Consider the following 14,521-nt stretch of genomic DNA (forward strand, 5'->3'; position numbering starts at 1 on the left):
AGAGTTGTGGCCTTCAGGCTAGGCCCCAGTTCCCATAGGCTTCCGGGCAGAGGGGGACACTGGTCCCACCTGGCCTCTATCTTTTCCGCTGCCTTCATCCCTTCTCTTCTGCCGTCTTCTGGGAAGTCCTATCCACCCTTCCGCTGGCCAAAGCTAGAACTTCTTCCACCCTCTCTGCTCCCTGACTGGGCCTCGGCGCTGGCGTCTGGGGAAGCTCCCCGGGACACAGGCTGGACAGTGACACTCCCTTACTGCAAAGTAGCCACTGCTCGGCATTGCCCGCAGAAACGGGGCCAGGCATTCCGTCCTCGGCTTCCTCCCCAGCCTCATCACCTGACATCCCGATACCTACTGCCTCTTTCCCTGAAAACACCACCCATTTTCAGGATTCCATGTCTTTTTTTTTTTTGAGAGAGGGAGAAGGAGAGGGAGAATCTCAACCAGGCTCCACACCCAGCTCTGGACATGGAGCCTGATGTGGGACTTGATCTCGTGACCCTAAGAGCTTGACCTGAGCTGAAATCAAGAGTCAGATGCTTAACCAACTGAGCCACCCAGGCGCCCCGGATTCTATGCCTCTCTGATGTTCCCTAGACACCCTGTTCATTGTTAGGGGCCTTGGTCAAATACCATCTCCTCTGTGAAGCCTTTTGCTATGCCCATACCCAATGCTGGTTCCTGGATGCAGCGGGGACCATGCAGCATTTGTAATCGGCATGCATGAATTAATGTCTGCCTGGGATCGTTCACCTCCATCCTCCTTGGGCTAAGTCTCCGAATTCTGCAAAAGGCCCAGAATCTTTAGCTCCAAACACAGGAGCCCTTCCTCACCCTGAGCCCTGAGTCCTGAGCCACAGGCAAGGTTAGTGGATCCGTACTCAGGAGGTGAACACAGCAGACGAGTCATTGCCCCGAGGCCCCAAATTCTGGGAAATCCCTCTTACAGGCCATTTACTGTGTCTGCCATGCGCCTGGCACAAGGCTAAAGGCTTTCCATCTTTCCTCTATTCAATCTCCAAGACTCCTCTCCGATGTGGCAATGGATTTTATTCCCAGTTCACAGGTGAACAAACGGGCTCTGAGAGGCCAGGTGTGATCGCCAAGGTCATGCAGAGTAGGGATTTGAACACAGGTCTTTGTTTGCCGAAGTCCAGGTACCCATTTCTCTAAGCCAACCCCAAGCATCGATGGGCTGATTCTAAAGCCCCTCTCAGCTGGAGGGCCCTCAGGTCCCTGCCTCAGAGGGTGCAGGGGTCAGCGCAGGAGGGCAGCTCCCGGGGCTGGGGGGCTGGGTCTTTAACCCCACGCTGGGCGGAGGAAGGAGCTGGGCAGGGCCCTGCCCGCCAGCAGAGGTCTGCTCTGTGGCCAGCAGAGGGCGCCACAGGACCTCGTCAGAAGCCTGGTGACTGTGGCCACGAGGGTGTCAGAGCCCCCTCCTCAGGAGTCCCAGCCGAGGGCCCCTATCACTGTCTCCTTCAGAGGACCCAGGATCTCCTGCTAACGTTCCAACTGGTCCAACCAGGCTGACTTAGCCCCGAAGACACCCCGAAGACAGAGTCCCCAGGGGTGGGGGGTCCAGGTGGGAAATCAGCTTGGCCCTTCCTCTTCTCCTGTCTTTCCCTCGCCTTCCCTCAGTGGCCCTGCCCGCCTCTCCTCGTCTCCATCTGGGGCAACTGGCTGGGAGTCAGGAAAGGCTGTGTGACCCTAGGTAAGCCTCTTTCCCTCTCTGGGTCCAGGCTCCTCCTCTGCAAAGTGAGTCAGACTGGAGTCCACTGGCCTACTACTGCTCTGGCCCTTTCTCCAGCCACCGCCAGCCCTGCCTGCCTGAGGCCTTTAGCCAGGAGAGAGGTCGGAGCTGGGGAGGGGACACTGGGTCTGTCGGCAGCTGCAGAGCAAGGCTGTGGAGGTGGGAGTTCAGCTGTGGGGCAAATGCTGGTCTAGGACGGGTCTCAGGGGGTCTCTGCTTTCCCTCCCTCCTACCTGGAAGGACAGCTGCAGAAGCTTCAGCAAGGGGGGTGGGGTGGGGGTCTGCTCGAGCCCCATCTCTGGGCTTCTGTCTCCAATCTCAGCAGGAGCAGTGCAGAGCGAACCCCAGGAGTGAGGTTTTCCCGCTAATTGGGGTAGTCCTCAGCCCGTGCTTCCTTGTATGTAAAGACAAAACCACCCTCTCCAGGGAATTCCGGGCCCCTTGGAGCCTCCAAAGGAGGCAGCCCTCCTCATTAGCGTGGCTGACCTTCGCCCCTTCCCTCCCCTCTGGGTCAAGTCTCTTAATTCTACAGATGACCCAGGCTCTCTTGATCCCATTTCAGGCCTCCCTCACCCCCACCCTTCTGTCGGGCAGGAAGCAGGGGTGCCCCCGGCTGACCCCACCCTGCAGGCTCATTCCACTCTCGTCAGGCGGGGCTTACCCCAGCCTGACCTCTGCCCTGGGGACCGGCCCAGTCTGACACCAGGAAGCACTGATTCTGGGATCTGTGAGGTGAGACAGGGCTGAGTCATTGTCAAGGACTTCGGGGTGGCTGTGGACAAGGGCACCTGTCTGCAGGGAGTGAGAAGGGGGTTTCCGGCGGCTATTGCTAAAAGGGGGACCATGACTTCTGTTTACACAATTTTTCCCCTCAGTGTGTCTTTATGAGGGTCCTTTTGCCCATTTCTCTTCTTAAAAGTGTTCCTGTTTAAAAGGTTTAGGTTTGGAATTGTGCTGAATTTAGTTTCACTAACTCGAGTGTCTTCATCTTAAGTACAGAGGGAATTCTCATAGTCTGTCCAAGTCCAAGGTCCCCAATTTATCCCCTTTATCTTTGCCTTCCCTTATCCTCCCAGTAGGACACCAGGAGCTCCCCCAGTGGGCTCCTAGCGACCCCACCTGGGCCACTCTGTAGCTGGGGAGGTGGGCACTCTGTGCGTTGCCCAGGGGCACAGAGCATGGATGGCAGAGGCAGTAGGGGAACCAGGCCAGAGACCCCCAGGCCAGGACATCCCACCACCGAGGAGCCTGGCTCTTTAACCTCTTGGTTAACCCAAGAATGCCTGATTGCTGGCCAGGAAGGGGTAGATTCCAGTCACTGTGGCTAAGAAAGCTCTGGGTGAGCACAGGTGGGTAGAGAGGGGGCTGCCTCGAATGACCTTGAAGGCCGGTCCCAGCCCTGCCTTTTACGATGCCACTATCTCTCCAGCCGGGCCTGGCACAGAGCGCCTTGCAGCACCAGTAGGTTTTCTATTCTGGTCCCGGCTTCCAGGTGGAGGGACCGCTCGATTACCGAGACAGGAGGAAAGTCAGCTCCTTGGAGCACAAAATGGCCATGCTCCTGTCCTGTGCGAGTGGCCTCTTAATTGGTGATTTACTGTTTGTTGGATAAGCAGGGCAGGGATTTGGCAAGAAGACATAGTCTGGAGGGAGGTGGGGGGCTTCAAGGTCAGCTCCCCAACCAAGCAGAGGTCAGGCCAGAGGAGTGTGGGAGATGAATGGATCTCCCTGGGATGAAGCTCCTGTGCAGCCCAGCGCCATGGGGAGGGCCCCGGGTGAAGCAGCTCCACACACAGACTCTTTGTTCTCTGCAGGGAGGAGGAAGGCCTGTCTGAGAGCCGCTGTGGAGGGCTGGGGTGGGGGTGGGGGGCGGAGGCCAGCAGGTGGCTCAGGCCTCGAGGCTGGACCAGGTTCCTTTCCTGGGCTGGGAAAGCCAGGTGAGGCAGGCTAATGTCTCTTTCTGCCCTAAGGGCAGAGTGTTCCTCGGCCTCCCTTCCAGGAAAAGGCAGCTCATTTCCTTCTTCGCTGCCCTAGCCAGCACCAGACAGGAGAGGACTGGAACCGGGGAGATGTCAGCTCCTCTGGTAATTAGGACCGGCAGGAAGTAATCTGGGGAATTACCGGGGTCAGGCGCCCCATCGAAGGCTGGGGCTTTGGAAGGGCGGCTGGCTTGTAATCTCGATTTGAGATCGGTTGATTTTGTAGTTAGCTCCAAAAAGAAAAGTCAGCTCTAATTAATCTGTGGGCTTTGGAGTGTGGGAGAAACAGGGCCCAGAGAGCACAAGCTGGGGGCTGGAGGCTGGCGGGGTGAGACTCTCAGCCCCCACTAGGCCTCAGATCTGAGGCCCTTGTCTCAGATCCCTGCTCTGCTTTATTTTAAATGGTCTGGATGTCCCCCGTAGGATTTCATGGCTTTGAAAGAAAGTTCTGTCCCCACCCCAGAAGGCTCCTGCATCTACCATGTCCATCCGCATGGAGCGCTCCACTGTGCATGAGTGCTGCGGGAGGCCTGGGGTTCCTCAGGCCCTCCGAGAGCCAGAGGGGGACAGGGGGCCTTAGGAAGAGCGGTGGTGCGGGCCTGAGACAAGTTGCCTTTTCCTGCCTTTAGTGGAAGTCCCGGGGCCATGCTAAGTCCTTGGGGGATCATTTGGGGGGATCAGTGCTCATGGACAAACACTCCACTTCCTGGGTTCTTTGACTGAAACGCATCAAGGACCCCAAGGTCGGCTCGCAGAGAACCTAGGAAGCTCAGAGAAAGGCCCGAATCCAGCCCCAGCTTTCTCCCTCAGGAAGGAGATCAGCCCAGTTCCCACCTTCTTTCCTTCTAGGGGAGGAGGGCCTACGGGAAATGGGAAAACGCGGCATCCGGCCCCTCTCCCGGCTCATAAGGCCCAGGTAGTACAGTCATTCAGGGCAAGGATTTGGGATAAGACAGAACTGTTTTTACTACTTCCTGGCTGTGGACTTTCCGGGACTCCCCTCTGTGGGCCTCAGTTTGCTCATCTGTAAATTAGGGCTAAGAATAAAGCCTTCCTCTGAGGGTTGTTCTAAGGCTTCAGTAATATGATGCGGGCACCGTGGCACGTCCGCAGCTGGCCCGTTGAAAAAGCCAGTGAGGCAGCCGTGATAATGTTTCCTGTCATTCTGCAGACATGTGTCCACCCACGTGGCCCCCTGCTCTGACTGGCAGATCGGAATGATCATGCCCTTTTGTAGAATTGAGGACCACATGGCCATACAGTGGGGGGCCAACCTGGGCTGGGTGGGCGAGCTTCTGCCCCTCCCGTCCTCACCCCAGTGCCCTAGACATCTGACCTTAGGGCCCGTCTGACCTTTGCCCCTGGGGGCCCCACAGCCTCCAGGAGGAATAACCACTCTCAGAAGCTGCTCTGGCACATCCTGCCTTCTCTGGTCTGGAAACGCACAGCCCCCAGTGCGCTTCAGTCACGGTCCTTCACGAGAACCCCAAGGCTTACCCCCAAGACTGCCCGCGCGTCAATGCGCCCCCTGCTGCTGAGTCAGCCGGACCAGCTCCGACACGCTTACAGATAAACTCTCACCAGGTTTTGTGATCCACATACAGTCTGACCATACCCATCAATCCCCTTGAAAGAGAGCCAAGGTTGTAATGTTTTAAACACACTTTGCATCTTTTAACATATTTAAAGTAGATCGGTGGTCATAAATTCGGATCAAATTGGTACTACATGGGTGCGCAAACCTGCTCGCGGTGTCTAGGCGGAAGGGCTGGTCCCAAGCAGGGCTGGGGGCAGCGCAGGGCCTGCTGGCCACACTGGGCTTTGATCCGAAGGAGCTAGAGAGGAAGCCTGCCCTGCTAGCCTGGCTGGCCTTTGAGAGGATGCCAGGCGGGGTCCAGCAGGGTGGGGGGTGGCGGGGGGGAGGGCGGCGGCGGTGATGATGGACGGAACTAATCATTGGCAAACTCTGCAGGCCAAGAAACATCTTTGCTAAGAGTTAAATTCCACCCTTGCTGAAAGAAAGACCTCCCTGTATGTGTATCAAGTCTCCGGGACAGGGCAATTGAAGCAGATGAGGAGGGTCTGTCGGTTACCCCATGGGTTCCCCTTACACCCCAAACACAGGGGCAGTCCCACCGCCTCTGTCCCAGCTGGGTGGTCCCACCACCAGCACTCGCTCCTTCCTCCTTGGGTGGTGGGGTGGGGACAAAGTCCTCTTCCCAGCAGCCAGCTGTCTCCCCACCCCCCATGCCCCATTCCAAGCCGAGAGAGGAAGAGAGAGAAAAAAGAAGCTCGGGAGATAAGCCTCCACATCCCAGAGAAGGCACAGGGAGGAGGGACCGTGCACAGTTAGCTCAGCCTAGGCTGAGACCCTCTGCTGCCTGGACAAGAACACTGGCCTGGGGGCTTGGGCGCGTGAGACCCGGCTTCCAGTTCCAGCATGATCCTTCACCAGCTATACAACCCTGGGCAAAGCAGTAACTTCTCTGAACTTCTCATCTGTACCAGGGGGATAAAGAGCTCTAACGGGTCACGGCGAGGACCAGGTGGGATGGGGACCAAGTGAACTTTGGCAGAATCAGAGATGTGAAGTATTGCGGCACTTGTCCCTGGGCGTTAGCCTCTTGATCTCAGAGCTCTGATGGGAAGCAAACTTCTGTCTGGGGATAGTGGTCACTGGCTCAAGACCCCCGCGGCCCCAGTGGGGCTGGGACCGTGGGACGGGCACCTGTAGCCTCCTGAGAGTCACCTGACACCACAGCCTTAAGCTGAGGTCTCTCCATCCTCAGGACAATAGACCCCCAACCTCCTTTCCGGATGCACCGGGTTTCCAGTTGGCCCACGAATGCAGATGCCTGCCACTGGCATTGCTGTGCCCCCGGGGGCCTGCACTGCGCCAGGAGGCAGTAAGTCTTGCGAGTCTGCGTGCGTGGTTGGAAGCAACCACAGAGGCTATAATTTCCACTTCCCGACACAATACAAACTTCTCAGTTTATGCAGAACAAATTAAAGGTCTCTCAGGTCCTGCCATTTCACCCCCCTCCAAACACCCATAAAACAATGCGGTGATGGCAGCCGCCCGATTATAGAGTGTGAGGAATGTGCTTCTCTGGAGCAATCTGTCCCTTTCCCAAATCCCTCCCTCTTCTTGTCCCCCCTTTCCTTCCTGCCTCCCTTCTTCTCCTGCAGCCCGGGTCCAGGTCTGGAGCACTGCACGGGGCTCCCCGCAGCGGGTGGTGCCACCGGAAGGACCCAGGCCAGACTGAGTTCCTGCTCTGCCACTTGCAAGCCATGAAACTCTGGGCAAGCCTCAGGTTCCTCCTTTGTTAGATGGGAGAACAGAACCAGCCTTGCAGGGCAGTCACATGGAAGGACAGCCTGGGCACACGGTGGGCATTCAGGAAGTGGTGACTATGGCTAAGATTATTTTTATGTTATTATCGTTGTTGTAATGACCACCCCTGGGCCTTTGCTCAAATTGTTTCCCTGTCTAAAATGCCATGTCCCTTCAGATTTGCTGGTTGAGGGACAACAGTGGTGGGTAAAAATGGCCATGAATGCTTTGCTATTCCTCCCACGAGAAGCAGAGGCAGAGTCCCTTCCCCTCGCCCCACTGATGCCGCATGACTTGGCCACGTGACTTGCTTTGACCAATAGGACGTCAGAAAAATGTGATGGCCTTGGATGCTTTGGAAAAGCTCTCATGCACTCAGACTTGGCAGGTTTGAACACTGCCCTGGGCCTACCATGCTGTAAGAACAGCTGTGTAGCCTACCGGGGGCTGAGAGGCCATGGCAGGGAAAAGAGAGGCTCCCCCCGCCGCACTCGTGGCGTGCACCAGCCACCCAACACGTGGATGAGACGGCTTGGCCTCTCTATCCATCATCTGACACAACTGCATGAGTGAGCCCAGAGGAGCAGAACTCCCAGATGGCCCATCCACAGAACCAGAATGAGAGAGAAATCATCCTTTTAAGCCAGGAAGTTTGGGATGGTTTGTTACACAGCTATACCCACCCAGATACACCCACCCAGTCACCAGGATGGAGCTCCCAGGCTGTCTTCTCCCAGAAGACTTCACAGACTCCTCCCAATCCAGAATTAATCTCTCTAACCCCCACCATCCATATTCACACAATGCTGTGATGATTGCTTAGCACAATCTGCCTTCACCAGGGTTATTTGTACAGGAATCCTTCTGTCTCTCCAGACTGCAGGTTGTCAGAAAGAAGGTCTGGGACCCCCACCCCTGTAGCCCCCACCATGCTCAGCATGGAGCTCTGCCCAGGGCGGACCCTGGTAATCTGCTCCCATTTACCAGGCCCTCGGGGGCCAGTGAGAACCTGGCCTGCCTGGGTAGAGACACAGGGATGCAGGTTGTCGGTGGGAGACCCACCTGGGTCTGGGGTCGGGCTGGGCCACTGATAACCTGAGGCCCTGCCCCTCTGAGCCTCATCCTCCCCAGATGGAGACACAAACTCCTGTGCAGCCCACCTCACAGATGTGAGGCTCACGCTGGGCAAGCGTGTGTGCAGACATGCCCCTGAGTCTGGTGTGCGTGACCAAGTCCTGCCCCTGCTGGCGCGGTGGTGGGGCCCTACTTGGTTACCACTGGGGACGTAGGGTCCTTCCCTCCCCCTGCTCCCTACCTTCCGGCCGTGGTAGCCCTGGATTCCTGGGTCTCCCTGGGGGAACAAAAAGAAGAAAATTAGTGAGATTTTCCCAAATGCCCCATTTTGGCTTGCTCTCTTGCCCTCACATTGCCATTCCTCTTCTCAATGACTGTAAATCCTCCAGCCCTCCCTGGAACAATAGCTTGCTTCCTCTGAAGCCAACAGAGACTCTTCTTTTCACAACAAGTCCCCATCCTGCAGAGGCGGAGGCGTGGTGGAAAGGGTCCACCTGGCAGGGGCCCAGGAGACCTGAATTTTGCTGCTGACTCTGCCGAACCGGGACAAGTCACTTGCCCCCAGGGCTCTCAGCCTCCACACGTGCAAAATGCTTGGGCAGGGTCAGTGCTTTGCAGCTCCTGGTCCCCCGAGCCCCAGGGCCCCCCGCTTCAGAGGGAGAGTTGGTTTGACACGTGGGCTTCCAGACAAGGTCTCCCAAGAGACCAGATGATCCCGAAGGTCCCTTCCAGTTCTGACTCTGTAGGAAACCCTCTTTGATTGGGATGTTGTGACAGTGCCCCGGGCATCAACCTGGAGTCTCCCACCAGACTCTAAGCTCCTCAGAAGGGGGGACTACAGCCTCCATACTGGTCAGAGTACCGGCTGGGCCTGGGCACTCAAGTGCAATCTCTGTGGGACCCAAGCTGTTACCAGGAGGAGGGTGACACTTTGAAGTGAGCAAAGCGTGACCCATCTCTCACGGAGGTCACTCTCAGCTGCTCACTCAGTAGCCCGCAGAGAGCTCTCCCACCCATTCAGTGCACCGCCCGGAAGGGCCCTCACCTTCGGTCCAGGAGGCCCGGGTAAGCCCTGTGGAAGCAAGAGCAAGGTGAGTGGAGATGGAATCTGCTGGCAAACAGCACAGGTCGGCGTGTTTGCTGCGAAGGCTTGGGGCAGAGGAGTGCTCATGAGCTGTGGGTGTGCTCGAGAACAGAGCTAGAGGATCCTGGAACGGTATCTGAAACCTGTGGAATGTGTGTGGGGACAACAGGCTCACAGCTCCCTTTGGAGCCAGTGTGGGCGCCGTGGGCATCTCTGCTGTGCTCACCCACTGGAAAATAGGTCAGCGGCAGCCTGTTAAAATGACAAGTGTGGTTTGGTCCGCGTCCCTGCCCACCCACCCACCTCCTAATTGGGACCCCTCCCTGGGACGCCGACCCTGCCCAGCAGAGCCTTGGTTTTGCCTTTGGCCCTGCCAGCCTTCAGGGGAGTCTTCTGTCTCCTTCGGCCCAGGGTGCTGTGACCACAGCCCTCGGCCGTGGGGAGGTGGCGTGGGCCCCGGGCCTACGGGAGCCCAAGGGGAGAGGCGAGGGCAGGCTGGCCCCACTGCGGTCTGGGGCGGAGGTTTGGGCAGCACACACAGGCTGGAGAAAAGCAAGATGCCCAAGTCTGGTCTGTTTCCATGGATTTCAAAACATGCTTCCTGGTTTTTTTCTTTATAAACACCCTAACAAAGAAAGCCACCTGGCTTGGGTTCAGTGAGTGGGAACCCGACGTGTTTGGGGGGTTGGGGTCAGCGAAAAAGTGGATTTTGGGTATTTTTGGGGGGTTCTCTCAGCTTGGTTTGGTTTAGTTTCCTAAATTTCACTTCCTTTCAGGTTTTCCATTTTCCCATCTACAAACCCATGGCAGTGAGACTAGTCTTTCTCCCCGGGGTCCCAAAACATAGAAATATTTAAAATTCATTGTGGAGGTTGAGCTGGGCAGGAGGGCAGGCAAGTGAGGTTTTCACACCGAGCTGAGCTGCCACGCTGGGTGCCCTGGGTGGCCAGAGCTGCTGCTGGCCTAGAGGGGCCCTACACCGAGCCTCAGCAGCGGCAGCTAGAGCAGCTGCGAGGCCCAGAGGTGAGGCCGAGTGACACGGAAGGCGGCCGTACTTGATGAGTGGCAGGGACACCGCCAACCCAGCCATTCTATCACTGGGAAGCTATTGCAGCGAAAGCATCAGAAATGCACACACACATTTATGTTCAGGGATCTCTATCACAGGAGGGAACTCTTTAACTACTCGTAAATAGGCCCAGCAGCCCTAAAATTCATTTCACGGGAGACTCCGGCCCAAAGCAAGGGTGTGCTTTATGGTGTTAAGTGAAAAACATAATGGGACACAAACTGTGACGTTACTCAGAACGTGACCAACCTGGAAAATGTTTACGAGCAGACAAGTCTAAGGAGAAAAATAGCAGGACCCTGCAAAATGTTAATGATGGTGAACTCTGGATATGGCAAAATAGATAATTTAAAATGTTTTCTTTGTCCGTGTTCCAAATTTTTCACAATGCATGCATGATGCTTTTGTCATAAGAAACAAAAACAGTTCTTTTTCAATCATGTGAAAGAAACATTATTAGACAGACTTTGTCCTTCACCCTGTCCCTTCAGTAACATAGGACATTCGTCTTGGCTCTAAGATTGAAAGAACCCATTTCAGATGCCTGCCCGGCTGCTCAGTTGCACTAAATATGTCGAGAGAGCGGGCTCTTGGCCAGGGCTTGGAGAGGGGGGGCTTGGTGGACCCTGGGCTTGACCTACTCCTGCCTGAGCGTTGTCTTGCCTGGAGGGGGCACCTGTTGGCTCCTGGGCCCACAGCACGACCCAGCAATTCCACCCCTGGGAATCTAAAGCCACAAAAGGGGCAGCCTCTTAGCGATTTCCTCCCTGGAAGTCGATGGCTGTTGTTGAGGCCTGGCCCCAGAGCTGGGTTTTCAGAACCAGAGTACAACAGGTGAGTGTGGCAGGGATGGGCAGCTTCTTGCAAGAGCCACCCATGTCCAGTGGCCTTGCTAAGGTGTTTCCACCGTTGGGTGGGGATCCAGGTTCTCATCAGTGATGTAAGGTTTGGATGCTTCCAGAGAATTCTTGGGACAAATCTTGGAAGAGGAGGTGGTAGAGAGAGAAGGAAGATACTTACGGGTGGCCCCATGGGCCCTGGCAGTCCCGGGGGCCCCAGAGGTCCACTCGGTCCAGGGGGGCCTGGTGGCCCCGGCGGGCCTTGGATGCCAGCCTGGCCCTGTTCACCCTGATGTTGGTGGAAACAAGAGTTAGAGGAGAGCCCTGGGGCTGGGCAGCAGCTCCCGCCCCAGTACCATGCACCCGGTGAAGGCCCCGTGGTGGGCTCTGGTGGGCAGGCGGTGTGGCGTGGTGGTGATGATGCTGTGGTGGTGACCGCATGCAGGGACCAGTGGCAGCAAGGAGATGGCCAAGACACTAGGCCCCCAAGAGTTGGGGGTTTGTCCAGAGAGGACCTGCTGCACAAGCAGCTGGTCCCAGAGCAAGAGCCCTGCTGGGGCAGAGGCAGAGGAGTGAGCGAGATGACCCTGCCCGACCGCCGGCACGCTCCCGGCCCGCTCAGATGCTGGGGGTCTGGCCCAGGTCCTCAGCCCAGCCTGCCTCGGCCCCTCCCTCCGTGTGGCGGTCACATCCTCTGTCTACGCTGGGCCTCCCAGGCATTCAACGACAGCAGCAGTCCCTTGTTTCTGCTGTCTGATTCTCTGGCCCTGAGTGTCATAGGGGGTCCTTAGCTCAGAGGCCACAGAAGTTGGTGTGGTTCACTAAACCACTGGGCACAAGATCTTGTGTAAAACATTTGGACTGGGGGCTTCTGATGTCACACTGGGAGCCCTGGAGCTCGGGGCCCACATTCCCGCGGGCAGTCACACCCTTCGGGTCTGGCCTGGGTTCCCCAGGTGCCTCAGCCCCCGCTCCCCCATCCTTTCTGCGTGAGGCCTGCTTCTGTCACTTCCGTCATCTGTGCCTGGCCTCAGAGCACAGTTGAGTCTGCAACCCTGAGCTTGGCTGATTTTGACACTGTCAAGTGCCGTATGCCTACATGGGTCTCGATTAGTATTCTTCTGCCCTGCCCCCACTCCTCAGTCAGCTGCTCTGAGCCCAGCCCTCGTCACCCACTGTGCCTGTGTCCAGGATGGGCCGAGGGCCCAGGGAGCTAGGGGTGGCATTGTGTTTCCTCAGGAGGAGGAGAGAGCCCGGTCCATGTGACCCACATCATGGGGCCGGGGGCCAACCAGAGTCCTCCTAGATCTAGACCGAAGCAGTCATGTTATTTTCTAAGTGAGCTCTCCAGGGACCGTCTGGGCTCAGCTCCCGTGAGAAGGGGCCGATCCCTGCAGACTGACTAAAGCAGAACAGCCTGGCAGGCGTGTGAGCTCCAGGCTGGGATGCAGGGGGACACGGCCGGCTGGAGCTTCAGGCCGGCCAGCCTTCCCGGGGCGCTCTCAGCAGCCCTCTGTGACAGGAACAGGGGGCTGAGGATTCCTGCTGCAACCCCACGGGAGGAAAAGATGAGTAGAAACAAGGGGAGAGCAATCTCAGAGTGGGAGCTGTGGGATTCCAGCAGCACCTGCCAGAACCTCGCTGGGCTGGGACATCCTAGCGCAGATGGCACCCAGCGTGGTCATGCTGGGGCCCGGGCTGCATCCTCTGAGAAGCCACTCAAGGGCACAGAGGAAGAGGCGGGGGCAGAAGTGGGTCACGAGTCCCATTCCACAGAAGAGAAAACAGGCTCAGAGAAGTTGAGCTCCCTGACCGAGGTCACGTGGAGAATTCCGTGGGGAGCCAGGACCCAAACCTGGAACTCCAGACTGTTCTTATTCGTTCCAAATAAGCCCCCAGGAAAAAAAAAAAAAAACTGCTCACTGTCCAACTTTCTGCACTTTGGAAATGACCTCCAACACCATCTGCTAAGTACATCATATTTCATATAGCTTCCTCTTTCAGCAAATGTCAGACTCAATGTTTAAGCGTCTTACAGAGCCTGTAAAACAATATTGGTTTATTGATAGGAAATGGGCAAGCCTTTTTATGTCCCATGATGGCCAGCAGCAGAAAAACCCTAATCTCCAGGCAGACTCTGCAGCAGAGTAGGGGCCCCTACGCTTCCCTCTCTGCTTTGGAAAACAGGTCAGGGCAGCACAGAAAGTTCTGGCTCGCCCACGCCTTGCTCTTGAAAAGGGAGAGAGTAACGTGCAGGGGCCTGGATGGAATCCTGGGCACCCTCTCAATTTCTTCATCCGTAAGGTGGGCATGACGATGACGGCCCCTGCACCCCCGGGTGGCCAGTGTGACAATACACCAGATAATCCATGTGGCATTCTTACCGCAGCGCCTGGAGCCCAGGAGGTGGCTAATGCAACTAAGGCCAGGAGGTGGCTCCTGGGGACTGAGGCGAACGGCCAGTCTGAGAAGCAAGGACAGCTCTTCTGGAATGGGGTCTGACACAGGTAGGGGCAGGTGACGGGGGCGGGGGCTGGTGCTTCTCTGAGCTGCCAGGGGGCCCCCTGAAGAGCCGTGCTTGGAGTCGGCGTTGGGAGCACACGGAGGCTCTCGAGGATCTGGCTGCTGTAATGGGATACGCAGGCTCGGGTAGCGCACGCATCATGTGTCCTTCTGTATTTTTAGCTGTTAATTGGAGGGATTTTTCAGCCTCATTCAATCAGGAGCCTGAACTGCTGGCCTCTGGGCTCCTGACTCCTGAGTATGGCCAGATGGTGGCTCTGGACCCTGCTGTCCGGCTTTCAGAGAACATCTCAGAGCCCTGCCCTTTCCAGCATCCCCGCGACGGTGGGGGTAACCCCTGCACAGCATAAGGAGGGCTGGGGGTGTAAGTGGCAGCCGTGGGCCGCCTGGCCTAGAATCCAGCTGCAATGCCTATGCCTGGATCCCTGGCTCTGCGGTCTCTTGTTTTCTGTTATTTGTAACCTGGTTCTATCCCAGCCTCCTTGGGTGCGTAAGGCAGGAAGAAGGAAGCAGTTGCTCACAATGATTACACTTGTTGGGTGTGGGCTACATTCCCTCTGCAAATTCCCTCACTCCTCAAACTCAGGCGACAAGTGATCAGGTGCTAAGCAATCCTTTTCTAAATATAAAGGGTGTAGGTCCAACCGAGGGAGCCACGAATGTGGGGTCTGAAGACCTGGTTGCCGGCTTCCCATTCTGCCTCTCGCTGTTTGTGGGATCTTGGGCACAAATTCACTCCTCTGGGCCTCAATTTAAGAATAGCACTGGAACCACGCCAGGAGCTATCCGAAGCGCTCTGCACACACAATAACCCTATGCAGTAGGAATGGTCAATACCCTCATTTTACAAATGAAAAAGCGGAGGCACAGAG

General features: G+C 56.8%; 1 protein-coding gene across 1 annotated transcript in view; it reads right to left on the reverse strand.

Moving 5' to 3' along the window:
• The window catches only part of COL13A1 (collagen type XIII alpha 1 chain), a 78,969-nt gene that overhangs the window by 39,275 nt on the left and 25,173 nt on the right, over positions 1–14,521 (reverse strand). The window contains exons 12-14 of the mRNA XM_036091182.2: positions 11,308–11,415; positions 9,180–9,206; positions 8,376–8,411 (exon numbers count right to left, since the gene is read on the reverse strand). Coding sequence (XP_035947075.2) covers positions 8,376–8,411; positions 9,180–9,206; positions 11,308–11,415 — 171 coding nt within the window. The remainder of the gene's footprint in view (positions 1–8,375; positions 8,412–9,179; positions 9,207–11,307; positions 11,416–14,521) is intronic.

Source organism: Halichoerus grypus, chromosome 7, assembly GCF_964656455.1.
Source record: "Halichoerus grypus chromosome 7, mHalGry1.hap1.1, whole genome shotgun sequence".
NCBI lineage: Eukaryota > Metazoa > Chordata > Mammalia > Carnivora > Phocidae > Halichoerus > Halichoerus grypus.